The sequence below is a fragment of the Dreissena polymorpha genome, chromosome 11 (assembly GCF_020536995.1).
Source record: "Dreissena polymorpha isolate Duluth1 chromosome 11, UMN_Dpol_1.0, whole genome shotgun sequence".
Taxonomy (NCBI): Eukaryota; Metazoa; Mollusca; class Bivalvia; order Myida; family Dreissenidae; genus Dreissena; species Dreissena polymorpha.
Genome location: NC_068365.1, coordinates 29,335,721 through 29,354,070, shown reverse-complemented (window position 1 = coordinate 29,354,070; position 18,350 = coordinate 29,335,721). Strand labels below are relative to the sequence as shown.

At 33.8% G+C, this 18,350-nt stretch overlaps 1 protein-coding gene across 1 annotated transcript; it reads right to left on the bottom strand.

Annotated features, from left to right (window-relative positions):
- Positions 1 to 8,149: 8,149 nt before the first annotated feature.
- LOC127851314 (cerebellin-3-like) lies at positions 8,150 to 9,963 on the bottom strand. The gene is made up of 3 exons (XM_052385016.1): positions 9,796 to 9,963; positions 9,252 to 9,380; positions 8,150 to 8,720 (listed from the first exon to the last, which is right to left on the bottom strand). Exons 1-3 carry the CDS (start codon positions 9,905 to 9,907, stop codon positions 8,278 to 8,280), a joined length of 684 nt encoding a protein of 227 aa, XP_052240976.1. The 5' UTR covers positions 9,908 to 9,963; the 3' UTR covers positions 8,150 to 8,277.
- Between the last annotated feature and the right edge of the window lie 8,387 nt (positions 9,964 to 18,350).

The window sequence follows — 18,350 nt, the reverse complement described above, 5'->3', positions numbered from 1 at the left end:
GTAAATATCATTATTATTAAAGACTAAATCACCATTATGTCAATTAGATCGGCTAAATGTCAATATGTAGGCACTGACAATATTCTTTCACTTTCCCAAAAGGAACAATGTTTTTCTTTCACGACTTTCAGGAGTAGTACATTTATTGTTGTTGTTTTTTTATATCAAGAGCCACAAAAACAAAACCCTTTGTTCATTTACTAACGAATGCAACATTTAAAATTGTTATGAAATGTAGCTCTGATAAAGCTTTTTAAATTGTATATTCAACAATAAATGACAATAGACGAAGGTTTTCTTGCACAGTTTAAAAAGGTTAATGAGACCAAAATATAAAATACGTCAGAAATCAAATCAAAGAAATCAATTCAATTATATAGACCTATGTTGGATTCTTTATTAAACATAGGATGTCGTTTATCATAAAAAGCTAGTAAAAGGGAAACATAACATGGAATGACAGCATGTTTTTTTCGAATTGGTGGTTGCGAATCAAGCACATACGATTTGGTTGTGTTGTATGTTAACTCCCGTATTTGTATGCAACCGGTCACTTGACAAACAAACAAAAGAATAACATATATTAACCTCTTTGTCTGTTTGATTGCCGTTTAATTTGAATCACACTGATATTTTACTTACATTAATGTACGCGTGCGGGTTTGTAATAAATAATGGGCTCAGTGTGAGGGTCGGCGCGACTTTCGACCTAATGAAAATCAAAGTACTTTGCATGGACCGTCCTAAATCGTTAACCCTTCATGTAATCAGTTGTACTAACGATGTCGTATTGCATATGTTGTTTTACTTTGTTATTTTATTGGCTATAAATAACTTTCCTTAAATAAAAGAATAGCTGATGTAAATTACAATTTATCTATCGAATGTTTTTAAAGAATCACTTTCGCTATATTTTAATGTTGCATTTAGTAAAAGACTAATCAAGTTCGTTTACTTCATCGCGCCTCAAAAAGCATTATTCTGAGTCAACAGTGTCAACCCAATAATTATTTGTTCGTATTCTGTAACGTATAGCTGTAATTGTTATAGGCATATCAATGCACAAACATTATTTGTTGTTTATGAAACCAGTAGGAAAAAAAAGTTTTAAAATTCATGCAAATATTATTCTGAACAATTCATTCTGATTTTTATATTAAACTTACAATGAACACGTACGGAAGACTGTCTTTAAAGGATAACTAAACATGTACAGTAGTTGGAATTGTAATGCAGGCGGGTGTAAACATATAACAAACTTTAGTCTTAAAATGCAAATGATTTCACGCTTTGTAAAACTTGCCATAACAATTTGAAATTTTGATAAACCAGAAAAAAAGATTATTGGTTGACTAAATTAAAATGAGCTTGTTTTGTCATTCTAAATTTGTCATCCATAAGTGTAAATGTGTTGGTTCAATATAACGCCGTTCTTCTAACAATCGGACTCTTAGTCGCACAATTATTGCATAAAAACAAACCTTATAGTGGGGGGGGGAGTTTGGCATAGTAGGCATGATTTGAATTAAGGTCGTAAAGGACTCACATACCATGTTGCCCACAAAATATTACATTTTTAACACATGTGGTCCCAGATACTTATATTTTTTGTAAAGTATTTACGATAAAAGTCTAAATTAAGGGTGTGACCTCTGTCGCATGGTAAGTTTTTATCCAAGGGGGATGATTTAAACAAACTTAGAAGAGGAAAAATATACAATGTTACACACCAACTATAAAACATTTGATCAGTGCGGTATTAGAGATTGGTTACGTGTACCAATATTTACTATACATGTCTTAATCAATGACTTGCACACTTTGGCATGGCATTTTTGTCGTCTATAAGTTTGATTTGAACATATCTAGCAAAGGACCACTTAATGATGTTACAAGCAAAATAGAATACCTTTAGGCATTTGAGTTTGAGAAGAGACGAGTGTTTTTACTATACAATATTGAATATCTGACCCTGCTGGTTTCAGACGAGTTGTTTACTATAAAAGTCTATTCATATATAGTGACTCTTGGGCGTGGCCAACATCGACCTCAAGGGCATGATTTGAACAAAATTGAAGAATACCACCATTATAATATACATTCCAAATACCAATCATCTCGATCATACGGTGAGTGAGCACCAACGGTACGTTGTCGTCATGCCGCGCTCTCGATTGTAGTGTTCCTCAAGGAAGTTGTCTTTGCCCATGGATGTTCCTCGCTTACGCCGGCACATTGTTCGATGTTATCTGCCCGTCCATAGCTTTGAATGGATTCGCAGACGATCACATCGCTAGCAAGTGTTTTCGCCCTTCTAGTTCCAATGAAAATAATGCGATCCGAGAAGTCAAAAACTCGAAAACAGTGATTTAGTACTGGATAAACAAAAAATGATTAAAATGAATACGTCTAAAACCGAGTTTATAATGTTTGGAAGCAGAAAGCAGTTAAACAAATGTGCAATACAAACCATAGATTTTGCTGATGGCACGGTAAAAAAAGTTCATTGTATGAGATACTTAGGTGCATTCTTAGATGAAACACTCAATTTTAATGAAAATGTTACACGCAAATGTAAAACCGTCTTGATAAACTTTTTTCGCATAAAACGCATTCGTTAATATCTAACCAAGCAAGGTGCTGAAATCTTAGTTCTTTCACTTGTCATTTCGCAGTTGGACTACTGCAACACTATTCTATATGGTATGATCATGAACTTACAAAGTTACAACGTATTCAAAATATGTGTGCAAAGATGGTCCTACAACGGGGGGAATTCGACAGTTCCAAAAAGGCGTTATTCGACTTGCACTGGCTACCGATTATATACAGAATTATCTTCAAAATTTCGTGTTAAATTGATAATTGCCATACTTCAAGAGAACCAGGGTACTTAAAATAACTCCTGACACCGTAAGCACCCAGTCGCACAGGCATGAGGTCCGCTGACAGACTGGATGGGTGTTATGTAGTCCCGTTCATCAAACGAAAGGCATTTTGTGACAGAAGTTTCTCTATTATTGGTCAAAAGTTGTGGAACGATTTAATATCGTATATTCGTAAATCTGACAATATTAACACATTTAAGATGAATCTTAAAACATATTATTTTAGTGATTTTTAATTATAATAAACGTATACCGAAGAAAAAAGTCCGCTACTGCCTTTAACCACTTTGCATCCGGATTCTGCATTCGCAAACAAAATAGCTCCGATCGCAAGGTATAAGTAATATTGCGCCACAAAAACACTGTGACGAAGTTCATCGGTATTTTCCGTTGCAAAAATTGACAATTAGAAGATGTCAAAGCTTTCGGAAATTGTTTGATTGTTTTTAGATAATACAAAATTCGAAGACCTTTTTGTCCGCCAGTCTAGCTCAGTCGGCAGAGCACGAGACTGATAAACTCGGGGTGGTGGGTTCAAGTACCATGTTTGGTGATACCTTTTTCCCTATTATTTAATGGATTTACTTAATTCTTGGACAGAACACCCCTTTGGACAAGATCTTTCTGTTGACTTTTTTTACCTGGTTGACGTTGACCTTTAGTATCCAATTGCTCAAAAACTAGCATTTGCCGTATCATACTTGATACTTAATGGATTTACTTTATACTTTGACACACACGGACCGTGTACTTAGGCAAGAACGATCCAGAAACCTAACTGTACTTATTAGAAATTGCTGCAATGCTTGTCTTTTTATCAAATTTATGTCAAGTTTGGAACTGGTTGACTTTTTTTACCTTGAACCTTGGTTTAAATTGCCCTAAAGTATCCAATTGCTCAAAAACTAACATTTGCCGTATCTTACTTGATACGGAATGGTTTAACTTTAAACTTTGACACACACGGAGGCCCGTGTACTTAGGCAAGAACGATCCAGAAACCTTACTGTATTAATTAAAAATTACTGCAATGCATGTCTTTATCAAATCTATTTCAAGTTTGGAACTGGGTAAGTGTATTATATCTTCGCAGTTTAGCTATCGATGGGCAAATACGACAATGACTTGTTTTAAAAAGCAGCATATACATTTAACCCCAATAGCTAAATCGAATAATGTTGACAGCCTGTCACCCTTCCTTACTTCCATCTGTTTTCTTCAAGAAAGGTGATTGGTTGGCATCACGCGGGATGCGGGAAGCGGGCGGCGGGGGGAGGCGTCCATACCAGTCTCCGCTCTCTAATTCAATAGTTTTTAACCGATCTTCACCAAACTTAGTCAGAAATTGTATCTAGACAATATCTAGGTCAAGTTCGAATATCGGTAATGCCGGGTCAAAAACAAGGTCAGGGGTTCACTAAGTGAATTTCAAGGATTTAGCATGGTGTCCGCTCTTTAATGGAAGTAATTTTCATCCGATCTTCACCAAATTTGTTCAGAAGTTGTGTCTTAATGATATCTAGGTCAAGCTCAAATATGTGTCATGCCGGTTCAAACACTAGGTCTAGAGGTAACTTAGGGCATTTCAAGCATTGTGCATGGTGTCCGCTCTCTAATTGAAGTAGTTTTAATCCGATCTTCACCAAATTTAGTCAGAAGTCGTGTCCTAATGATATCTAGGTCAAGTTCAAATATGATTTATGCCGGATCAAACACTAGGTCACGAGGTCACTTAGGGCATTTCTAGCATTGTGCATGGTGTCCGCTCTCTTATTGAAGTAGTTTTCATCCGATCTTCACCAAATTTGGTCAGAAGTTGTATCTAGACAATATCTAGGTCAAGTTCGAATATGGGTCATGCCGGATCAAAAACTATGTCACGGTGTCACTTAGTGCATTTCAAGGATTAATCATGGTGTCCGATCTCTAACTGAAGTGGTTTTCTTCCGATCTTCACTTAATATGGTAAGAAGTTGTGTCTTAATGATATCTAAGTCAAGTTCAAATAAGGGTCATGTCGGGTCAAAAACAAGGTCACGAGGTCACTAAGTGCTTATCAAGCATTAAGCATGTTGTCCAAAACCTTCAAACGGGCGTATTATGTGACAGTTTTGCACTCTTGTTACCTTTTGGTATTATTTGAACAAGAGATGAAGTTACACGCCAACTATTAAAGGCCTCTTCCGTGTGATTTTGGAGCTATGTTAATTGATTATTTTTTTTCATTTATACTAGCTCCGGTGACTTTAATATGCAATACAACAGAACGATTTGAACACCTATAACATATGGTCGCATAATGATAGTTTGTGTAGTGTTTTGTTACAATCTTTCAACGAGTTTAGAAGCTTAAGTCGTTAGAACACAACCAACAAACCTCTTATGCGCTTGGAGTGGAGATTTAACCCGGATCGCCGAGGTGATAATTGTGTGTACATGATTTGTGTTAATTGTATAAAGTTTAATCCCATCGGTCACTAAACTACCTTAACCGTGAAGCTACGTTATAAATTGTAAACAAGCTATACGCATACCTAACAATATCCCGCCGGGCATAAACTGTTTTTTGTATTTAAGATCTTATAAGCCAGTACCAATGTGTACTTCTTTTATTTAGTTTCCTCTGTAATTCGTTATAACTACAAACACAAATTTTATCCATTTGATGGTTATTTTAATACTGTTTTATCATAAAATATTTACAACAGATTATGAACATAAAAAATTGAATAAAAATTATTAACATTTCTATGTTAAATCATGTTGGAATATACTAGTACTATTTTGTAATGATAATCTTTTCAAATAAAATGTGTTTTCTTTCATAAATTACCGCTCATTGTGTCATTGTCGACCTGAAAAGGCCCTTAAGTCACCCGGGGATTACTAGAAACCGATTCATGTAACCCTGGGGTGACTTCAAGCCGACGCTAATCACCCCCGTTGAATAGAATCGGCTTCATGTCGACCCAGGGTGACATGAATCGGCTTCTAATCATCCCCGGGTGACAAGAATCGGCTTATAGTCACCTGTCAATTTTTTTTTTATCAAACGGCACCGCATCCGGGTATCTAATATTGGATATTGTGGCTTTTGAATACTTTATATACATATATGATAAAATTCGTTTTAATGATTCTAAAACACAAACCTTCAAACTGAATTTTGTCTTTCAGGAAATTCCCTCCTAGGTCTGTAATCACTCAGAGGCCATTGATTTCGGTAGTCTCCCTCCCTTTCCAACTCCCGCAATAATTTAGTTTCTTTATTTTAGGCATTAAGCTCTTATTTCGTTTCTGTAATAATTTTACACAAATACCTCGCTTTTGAACGACCAAATCATGTATTATTTTACTTGATGCTGATTTCGAGGGTGACTTGAATCGGCTTGAAGTCACCCCCGGGTGACAAGAATCGGCTTCATGTCACCCCCGGGTGACTATAATCGGCTTCATTTCACCCGGGAATGACTAGCGTCGGCTTGAAGTCATCCTAGGGTGACAAGAATCGGCTTTTTGTCAACCCCGGTTGACTTGTGGGCCATTTCAGGTCGACAATGACCTATTGAGCTTAATTATCAACATAAATAGCTTACTAATGTCCGATGTAATAGCATTTTGATGGCGATAGGACGAGTGGGGTAGCAAACCAAGCCCTATTTGCAATATCTTAAAGTCACGACACGTGACTCGTGACCAAACCATTTAATACACGTTACTAGAGATTGCTTGGTTTAATGTCCTTTTGTGTTGACAGACGAATTACTTCCTGACATCAGGGAATTATTGTTTGTAAGGCAATGATATTAGGGATTTGATCTTTGATTGTGACTAAATGAGAACCGTTGAATAATCCTAAGGGATATTAAATAATTATAACTCTCTGATTATACTCCATAAATGACGTTATATAAAATGGCGCCAAAAAATGTAAAAATTCGCCAAAAATGAAACGACTTTGAACATTTACATATTTTGTCTAAGATTGCATAAAATTTTATAAGATTGAGACAAATTATGTCAGTGTTTAAAGTCGTTTCATTTTTGGCAAATTTTTACATTTTTGGCGCCATTTTATATAACGTCATTTATGACGTCATCATGTACAACGTCATTTGACCTTTAAAAACATTTTGTTTGTTATTTAAATTTTTCAGTCAAAAGACGTAAAGATGTAGTTAACATATAATTTCCATTGTTTTGATAAAGGCATTATGCCGAAACGTCAATTGAATAGAGGATATTTGTTGGCTTCGGTGGATTTTAATTCACGAGTGATCATAGAAAATAATATTTTCATTAGTGGCACAGCCACGAGTGAGAATATAGATTTTCTATGATCACGAGTGAATTAAAATCGATAATCCACCGAATCCAACAAATTTTCTTTTTATTTTATTCTTTTGTTCACAGTTTATATACATTTTTAAAGAGTTTAACTGGAGAATTTTGACGTCATTTCAAAGTAAACAGTGAAAATTATCGATAATTTTCACTGATAATTTTCACTGTTTGAAACAGTGAAATTATCAGTTTTAACTCACTGATATTTCTCTATAAACCACCGGAAAGCATAAAATAAAGGAGTATAATCAGAGAGTTATAAATGAGAACCATTAAAATAAATATAAGAATATAGATATAGAACTTATTCCCAGCTTCAGTTTTCGGTAAGTTACTTTTCTCGCATTTTTAACCTAAAATAAATGATTATTGTATTGATATCTGATGTGAAGCTATACTTTCGGGCGATTAACTATTCTGATTTTTTGTGGACATGTTTCATATGTTATTCAATATTTTATTAATGACTTCCACCGAGAATGGGCGGAGTGGTATTCCAACTGTACTTTTATAAACAATCTGACGCAACAGGCGCACGTCCGCGATTGTTCATTTTTAATATTAATGACCTATCTACAACTAAATTTAAAAAAAAATACAGTAGCTTAACAATTAGGATCTCGTATGTTGATTATGTTTGTGTCGTCGGATTCTCAATTGAATACAAGCAAATAGTATTAAAATTAATTTAGTTATTTTCAGCATTATAAAGAAATAAATGTCCAAGATCAGGTACACGATTTAATCGAATGTAAAGTGACAAACAAACTGGTGGTTTGACGGTTCACGTATGCTTATCTACAGTTTAGGTGATTACACACGGCGGCTTTATTCGTCGGTCTAGGTTGGGACATAGTGATAGTATTTGTAGGGTAAAATAAAAACTAAGTCTAAAGAAACATACGGGTAAACACATGCAAGTATGGAATGTATTTATGCTTCACTGGTGCTAATGTATATAAATGTTAAAAATATATCATCAATAAACTTCTTAAAAATACACAGCTAGCACAATGGTATTGTAACATTCATATTTAAAGTACATTTATAGATGGTTGATAAGAATTCCCGAAAAGCTTGAAAATTTGGCACCAGTTATAAATTCGCCTCCATAGTGTACATTTCTGACCCAAACTTCATCTCCTGGCTCGATTTTCAGAATAACGGTTTGTGTTCCTTGATCAAATACGTTTGCTGACGAGTGCAAAAGAGCAACATCTTGACCATTGTGTGTAATCGCAGCATGAAGGCTTATGCTGGCTTGAGGCATATGAAGAACGGTGGCTGTGAAAATATAGATTCCTCTTGCTGGGGCAATGAACAAACCGTGTTGTGAATGAAAACCTCCGCCTTCGTTCAATACTATTGTGTCAAACAATATATTCTGGTTGACGCCGACATTGTCCTGGTTATTCGTTTTGACAGTGGTAAATGCAACGACTGGCTGTGGTGATTCTTGGCGTTTGGGCTTTGTCGAAATGTTCCAGCCTATAGATATAACCATGAGTTTGGTAATAACACGTTTTGACCAAATTAACCAGCCTTGTTTATCCATTAACAATGTTTGATTTTTAACAAAAACTTTTTTTACAAAAACTGATTGGTGAACAAAGACTTCTTTAAACGAAAACTGATTTGTTCTAATGAAAACTCATTTTTACCAAAGACTGTTTTTTGAACAATGACCGATTGGTTTCACAAAGAACAATAATTGTAGTCTCATACTATATATAGTCAGCATCTTAATTAACATTAAATACGACATAAATTCGTAACATACATACACATATGGTATTTTTTCAATATATGATGCACGTTTAGAATTCATCGCCACTATATTCAAACGGTTATAGTACTAAACAAAGTATTCTAAAGTACTGTTGCATAAAAATATAATTCAAATTGTCAATCAAGAACATTCATGGATCAACTATTATACGGTAAAAAAGACGATTCATTCGTTATCTAAATTATCATCACATATTCCACAAATATTGTTAACGCTCACGCGTTTGTTACCTTGGCTATTTAATTCCGAATGGATAATATCGACTCTCTTTGCATGATCGTTAATGATCACTTTCTGCCTTCTAAATTCGTCAGTTGTTTGTTTCTGTATATCCTCTATCAATTTGCTCTGAGACGCCACTAAAAAAATAATAACTAGTAGTGTTTCATTCTTTCTCCTATAAACCTTTGACAATAAGTTGGATCTATTTATTTTCCAAATTATATATTACATAATATTTTCACATAGGTGTACTGAAATAACATGTGCTATATACGACTCTAAATATTGACACAATGCTATTTTAGACAACGTTTATGAATCTTACTTCGTCACGCATATAAGAACCACATAGGTTTATCACCAAAACGAATGTTTTCATTTTGCCTTTATAACCTGTTCCTGAGAGTATTTTTTTAATATTCTACTGGTTTCGAACAAATCTAGCATTTCGCAACTGTAAAGCAAAATTATATAATGTATTCATAAACTTAATACATTTCACATATCGAATTACGGTAAACATGTGGCAATATCATAAATATATTTACGTACTTATCTCTATTAACTGTTCAATTTCCCTTATACAAGAGTCTTCTGTTGCAACCAACGGCATGCACACCCCAAATATATAAAAAAACAACAACGCATTTCCCGTTTTTGTCATCTTAATAATCTCAACGGAACTCAACAAATGAATGTTACTTGTGCAATCTGTATCATTTATAGTGCTAGATATATAACAATACACTGCCTTATCAACACATGATGTATCTAAATCAGACAACGCAACAGCGTGTTTCATCATTAGACAATCCAAATTTTGAACCATATCCAGCTGACGTCAATAAAAGCTATAAGTAAGGTTTGAAGACCCCCAAGCCGTCACGAATGTGCTCTATTTTGAAAAGATTATAAATACAAGGGACGTTTTTATAGATTTAAGAATTCTTTGTAAAAACTTTGATTATCATTCAATTTGTAGTGTGTATATATGATGAAGACCGTGAGGTCGAAAGCTTCGGCATAAAATGAATACAGTTTGTTTGTTTAAATAATACAAGGCTTATAGTGATTATGTAAATATATTTTTTTATTATTCAGCTCCGTGCAAATTATCGGTTTATAGTATATAAAGAAACCCATATCTAGCCACATGAAGCACAGCAATGTGCCGTACATTTATAACACTAGCATAGTTATCTCAAAAAGAAATAGAATCTAACTTATAAGTGAACAATGCAGAACACTTCGGACATGAGCGTTCTGTCTCGGCGTTATTTTCTCGAAGGTAATGGCGTCAGTAACACATTAAAATTAATTAAACATTAAAGTGAACACATTTTTATTTGTGTTTTTACAAATACAAAAAGAATATTCGGGACGATAAAATCCCTGCGTTTAATTCTAAAATATCTAGTCTAGTCATATTTCTTCCACATTTTATTTTGTAAACATAGCTATTTGAATTAGTTCCTTCTACAATCAGTACAATCACACAACAGCTTTACATAAAACTGATTTTATCATTTATGAAGATTATCAATTTAACAAAAGTGTATGCATTCATGGTATATATACATAATATTGAACCATACGTGGGTAATACGAGGAAGAGAAAAAGCACTTGTTTAATGAAGTTACTTTTATTTTGACGTCGGCGTGTATCAGTCAAGACAGATTAGCATATCTAAAATTAAAAACTATGTGCTCAAAGTAACGCTAAACTGTGTTTTATCATGAATAGAAAAATAAGTAAATGCACCTGTATATATATTTGAGTTAATATTTATGTCCAAAGGTTTGATAAAAATGTAAATTGATGAAAACATATTTTGTAACTTTGTCTCCCAATAAATGATTTAATTACGGTGGTCGTAATAAATCATTTTAATTAAAGACACCTTACAATATAATAAATCAATTCGAAAACACAACACATATATTATCTTCCTTGACACTAATTACTTAAATGTATGGATAGACTTTGTGTATTGCAATTTTAACATTAGGTAAACTTTGAATTTCAATGGTTAGACATGCAACTGTTTAGTGTATCATTAGCTGATGTTAATTATAACACTTACACATCTTCAACTTTGACTAATCGTAAATTACCCACACATATGTTTTGATAATTACACTAGTAATAACAGTTTTTTTGACAGCTTCTACATGGGAACATGTATTGCATATAATAATCTGTAAACTTTATTTAATAGAATGTGTGCTTATCGGCGTATGTCTCCCAAGCAGAAATGTGAAGAAACCCTCCTTGTGCAATGTTTAGCATTGAGCCATGAAAGTTTGCCCCTATTCATGTAGCTTCTCGTTATTTTTCCGTGTTTGATAATCATGCGTGCCAGTTGATAATCGACGGATATCTAACTCACGTGTTAGATTTGGCTTCGGCATCGCATATTTCAGGACTCATGTATGTTCATTAAGTTGCAATCACAAACGTGGATCAGATCTTTTAATTTTAATTCCCCATTTTGATATTTTTATTATATTAATTTAAAATTCCAATAAACTGCAGCATTCTGAGATTATTTGGTCATAATACCATCGCTTTTTTTCATTTGCTCTACCGCGTCCTGTTACTATTTTATAATCAGACTTTCAAGCAGCTCACTGATATTCTTTTGCAGAAACTTAATTCCGTACTTACGTTCAATTCTCGTTTTATGGTGATACAATAGTATAATAGCAGACTGCACATGATCCTAAGGGGGATCTGTATAAAAATGCACTTATTTTTGCAAAAGAGTCATTTTACGTGTAATCTGAAGTAAGAAGCATGCATACTATGGTTCAAATGCATCAGATTTTGGACTGATCTGTTTAATCAAACACAGGTTTTGCGAATTGCATCGGGCCTTAAAGATTATATCTAATATACATTAAGTTTTGTTTGCCGATCGAACATAAATGAACAAGTAATCTTTTTTTTAAACGCAACACAAAGCCAGTAACACCGAACGTTACTGTAAAATCAGCATACAAGCTTTAAATAATACAAACTTGATGTTTAAAAATAACAACCATTTTGTCAGGTGCTATGTTAAGCCAGACCGCAATGTTTACAATTTCATCCAAAGTTCGATCTAATTGCAATAACATGAACTAAGCCGTCTCGACTTCAATGTCGGTAAGCGTACCATACTTTCTAGAAGAATGTTTTATATATTTCGTAAATATACAATTTTGGTAGTCATATTTGGTACTGATATCATGTATATAGTTAGTTAGATAGTCGGTTATCATTGTATATTACTCAACCAACCATACACTAAATTATTACTATAATATATACCATAAAACGCGAATGCCAGTTTTCTTTACGTAGACACCTAATATGTCAAATGTTGTACTCATGACCATTGAAGAAAACAACCCCATTTAAGCTTGTAGCAACGTACATCTGCGCTGTAACTGACATAGCCTCGTTATGAACAGATTATGTATGTATACTGTTAAGTGGCTGCATATTCCTCTGTGTAGTTTTCTATGGGAGATTTAATACCTCTAATTTAAGGACATATTTAAGTAAACAAATAATAACCACGATCAATTTGACATTGCCTTTCATATTGTATACATCTTATCGGTGTGTAGAAGGTTTCGTCATTTGATGTTCAGGTCATCTTCTAGAATTTGACTGCCTGATAGGACGAATTTGGCCAATGAATACACAACAGAAAGACAATAAATTGGAATGTTCACTGAAATTCAAACTAATGGAAATGTGAATAACATGGTGTCGAGTCAAATGTTTATGTTATAATGAAATGCTATGCCTAGAAAAACATATAATACGACGTCTGACAACATGTACACTTATATCGAACGTTGAAAAAAAAGAAGACATCGACGATTATTGCAATAAATAGAAGGTTTCGCTAAAATTAGCTTTTGCAATACACGTGTTGAAACAAAGACGACATAAAAAATAGTGTAGCTGTATGGCATGTGTATTTCAACGCAAAGACAGGTATAGGATATTTATAAATTCCGTTAATAGGCTTTAGTTCACACGTCCGAAGGCTTGTCTCAGTGCCTGAGCATGACACAGTCGCTTAATTCAATACAAACACACATAACATTTTCAAACGGTGATTTGTTTACGTAAAGGCATTAATAATCAACGGTTAATTTCAAACTCTTTGCTGAGGAATGCAGCGAAGGGAATATAGAACAAATGCATTAACGGATATTGAGCAACCCGTTATATAATAATAAGGCTTCCATCTTAACTTCCGGACGAATGCCAACCAGAACATATGACAAGCCGCAAATATACCCGCCCGAAAACTGGCCCTAAAAATGGTCAATTCTAACAAAAATATCATTAAGAACTAGATAATAAGCATGCATTGTTAAAACAAAAAAAAATTAAACGTATCACAGTAATATTTAAGCATATGTTTGTATTTCAATTTACTAATTATATACACTTTTTGAAAAGTTAATTGCTTAATTGCGTATTTCTTTAAAGGAATATGTCAGGCTTGGCGTGGGTCCGGGATTGCATATGTCCGCCTATGACAAACACGTCAGGGATATGTTCGGCTTCCACACCAGAAAGGAAAACGAAGCAAAGGTGTTGGTTGGGCCTTTGTAAAAGTAATGTAAATATTCAATATTATCTATATGACTCTCCAAAGATCTTTAAACTAATATTGTCTATGTAAGTTAAAGACGTTTGCAAAACATTTCAAAGGTTAAAATAATAATTTATAATGTATAATATGCACATGTAGTTGATGCTGGCGTTTCTTCAACAGCACGCCGAGTAGTCAATATGTTCCCAATTTTTGTCCGTTCTTGTTTATGTTCGATCGTTAATATCCGTACATATTTTTTTAGCAAATTAAGATGAACGCATGCATACTTTATTTTAATATGTGAAAAAAGCACTTAAACAATGACATTGATCAATATACAAAAATGTCCTCATTTGGAAAAAACAACGATTATGCAGAATTGTGAGGCAATAAATACATAATTATACTGGATTTGTTCATGTGTTCCGTTTGTAGGTCTAAAAACACATAAAGTAATAGATCTCGTACGAGATGAACCGAATCCGACAAATGTTGAACGGACGCCTTAGAGCTGTTAATGTATATGAAATAAGAAGCCTTCTTCAGTTCCGATACCCAGAGGGTGAAGACGCTTAAGATGGCCAAGCAAAAGCCCATGGATGTCTTACATTCCTGTAGGCTAATAACGACTTACACATTTGATGAGGATCATCAACATTAGCGAGGCTGTTGACGTGTGTTTAGTTCTTAGCATGTTTTCCAACGTACCGCTTGCCTGCATTAAAATAGTCACACGATATATCAGCATGGTGAAATATTATGCATAAGGTGATTCAAACATAAACATGTACACGTATCATTACAGCCGAACCATATTCATGTGTGCAACATTTTGAAAAATAATCGTTGCTATATCGCCTCAAGGTAGGTGCGGACATCTGAATACATGAAAGTAACACTATTTACGCATTTGTCTCGTTTGCATCTCCATAATGCATAGGCTCGCAATAAAATGTGCTTAACTCTTCCATAACTGCTTGGAAAATATTCCTTAATTCTTTCGCAAATGTTTACTGACGATAAACCATCATGCATCTTTCTGTGACACATATATTTATTACTAAAATGGTTAAACATCCGGTTGCCAGGGCTGATCATTGGTGAATATGACACACTATTGATAGAATAAAATGTTTTGCGGAAAATCAATATTAAACCATTGCATTTATCATTTACTATGACGTTTTGGAAACATAGCCTAATCGCAACGAATACTCTCAACTAGCCGTTGAATTTTCTGCTGTCAAAACCATCGAAACAGGCCATTATCGGCGTCAAAGCGAAAAGCATATGGCTTGTATGAAAAAGTGTTGTGTATTATTAATTTCACGCAAAAAAAGACAATACTTGCATAATAATAAAATTATAATTAGAATAAAAACAAAGTGTTCATGTTTTCCAATGTTCAGCTTCAACATAATGAGAGGTGAAAATCGAAAATTCTGGGTTATTGACAATGAAGCAATTATCGAAACTTAATATATAGACATTCCTTTATATTTGTATAATAATAATGTACTGTTATTGTTTACATCCATCATTACAGATACGTAGCGTATCAACTGATAGATATTCTGACAATATTTAATGCAAACATGGCAGTTTTCAGACGCAGATTAAAATACAAAATAACTTTTGTAGACCAGAAGGCAATTTTCGACGTTGTTTTTCATATGGAGACTTGTTTATTTTGGTAATATTATGATATACGGGTACATACTTTACGTCCATAAAAATGTCACTACAGATAAAAAGCCTATCGACATTCTAATAATATTTTCTGCTTACATGTTTGTATTCTTTAAAACTTGATGGGATTATTACATAGTACTTGGCAACATCAATTTAGGTGAGAAAATTATTAATTATTTCATCCAATTTAATATGTAACATAAAACAATATAATATTGAAATACATTTTAAAGGGACCTTTTCAAGTTTTGGTAAATTGACAAAAATTTCGTTGGAGTTGCGAGGAAACAGTTAAACTGAACAAACAGAACAAACAGAACCTGACCAAACCATTTCGTTTACTGCATATCAGTACTTAAGTAAAACTCGTTCCTGGAAACATGTGAGTTAGGTTAGTGTACAATACCATGTGGGGTTTCCTTCGGGTACTCTGGCTTTCCCAAACAACACAAGAGCACACAAAAACTGAAATCTTTTAGTAAAACGAATAGCTGGAAATTGCAGCTATGATTCAAAATTTGTCACGAATGTCGTAAATCAAGAAGGTTTATTAGGTTTAAGTGCTTCAAAACACTACGGGTCATCAAATATTGCAGCCTCAGGTGCGGAAGGACCTTATAAACTTCGAAATACACGAATACACAAGGTGATTTCATCATTCTGCAATCGGATCTCGAAAATGTAACCTCGTATTTCGTATACATATGTTAAACGTCAAAATGCTAGCCAAAATGATAGGTACTGTGTGCAACATAAAAGGGGGCGTTCCAGTTCCCAAAAAATCTTTAGTAATACCATCCCCTAAGGATGAGGAACAACAAGAACAAAAAGAATCAAGCCGAGGACAGCTTCACAATAACATCTTCAAGCATCAGCAACACTCATTGAGTAGTTTTTTTATAAATAATGCTAGCCAAAATGAAACGTACAAAATAAGAACAACTTAAGTCACATGTGCAGCTGTTATGTCGCTTAATTTATTCATAGTTTTTGTTTAAATTCACATGTGTACGATGAGCTTCGCTTCAATTACTGCCACATTTTCGCAATTTTCGGGATATTAATGTTTTCCAGGTTGTGAATAAAATGGCGTATTTGCATCTCGGGTTATTTAAGTTATTTTTGAATAGTAAAACTTACCGATGAGTTGAACAAAATTACGCCCGCCCGACAAAAAAAAAATAAATGAATACATCTATAAACGTCAAGTACTGAAAGGATTATTTACATTTTTGTTTATAAACGTTCATTAGCCAAGACAACAGTATAATTAGTGTTTATGGTACGTTACAAATATACGAATGTTTTGCATTTATACATGCTCGATTTACATGCATCGATTTTGTTACAAGTCACAAAGACTCATCTAAAAATATCACGACTTTCATTAGTAGTGAGTTTCTTGTTGTTGATTTTTATCAAGAACCAGAAAAACAGAACACTATACTCATTAACTTACACATGCAACATTAAACATTGTTATTAAATGCAGCTCTGATCAAGTTATCTAAACTTTACATTCAACAAAACAATTTACAATATACGAAGAATATACGTCATCAATCAAATGCGAGGTGTTTTGATTGTAAATATTTACCAATAATATAGACCTATGTTATATTCATAATTAAACATATGAGATCGTTTATAAAAAAAATGCTGGTAAAAGGGAAAAAACATTATATGGAATAATAACATGTTTTGGGATGTTGGTTGCAAATGAAGCACACAAAATGTGAATGGGTTGTTTGATTGGTCATGTGCTGTATTTGTATGCAACTAGTCACTTGACATATATAACAGAGTATCCAATTGTATGATGATAGTTCTATGGAGTTGCGTGACTTTTGTATGTAACTGAATACGTTTAAAAACGTCCTGACGTTCTGTCTATTTTGACAATTTCATCGTGCCTAAGAAAGTTGTAATTGTGTTACTACATGTTTATATTATATTGTACCATTAATTTGCTAACAATCGAATTTGTGTTCGATTTGATTGCTTTTCATACGATTAACAATGGTAAGGGAATTACTTTTATTTTAATGTGAGTGTCTTGTGATAATTAATGGGCAAAGTGTCAGGGTCGGCGCGCCTTTTAAATGTTTTTACATCAAATCTAACCCGTTGTATACCGGGTATCGAGACATCACATCCGAAAAGCAAGAGTTATCAATATATATATATAGTCATTAGGCCAGCAAAATAATGATTCACTGAACATATTTATATAAACTGGAACAGTTATTAAAATTTCGACGTATATTTTACTATTAAAAGATTTGATTAACCCATTTATGCCTAGTTGACTCTCCCATCCTTCTCAATTGGATCAATTTATTTCAAAAATTAGGGATGTCTAGTAAATTTATTTCTATATTTAGAATATTTCTTACAGAAATTTCTTTAAGCAAACAGCGCAGACCCATCATGTGGCGTCTCATCTGGGTCTACGCTGTTTGACAAGGCCTTTTTTCTAGACGCTAGGCATAAATGGGTTAAATTAGGATCCAATCGCGACGGGGTATACCCACTGAACATGTGTATATTGCCATGTCACATATGTTCTCGATGTGCACGAACAGTTTTAAGGCTAGATTGTTTCAAGCAACATAATCTGAGAATCGGGAAAAAAGTCAAAGTATTTTCTTTAAATTAAAACAAATACATGAAAGTGTTGTGTTTACACTAGCGCAGTCATCTGCCTCACTTTTTAATTAATTCTAAAGTTTAATGAAGATAACCGAAAACATTGAATGGAGTAGGGGTACATTTGGATGGTTTCAGGTGAAGTAAATTTTAAAATGCAAT

Excerpts from the sequence above, each read along its gene's own strand:
- LOC127851314 (XM_052385016.1), bottom strand. The coding sequence starts at position 9,907 with ATGACAAAAACGGGAAATGCGTTGTTGTTTTTTTATATATTTGGGGTG. Across the intron at positions 9,381-9,795 it reads TGAACAGTTAATAGAGATAA|TGGCGTCTCAGAGCAAATTG; the intron begins GTACGTAAATAT and ends TTATTTTTTTAG. Across the intron at positions 8,721-9,251 it reads TTCGGAATTAAATAGCCAAG|GCTGGAACATTTCGACAAAG; the intron begins GTAACAAACGCG and ends TTATATCTATAG.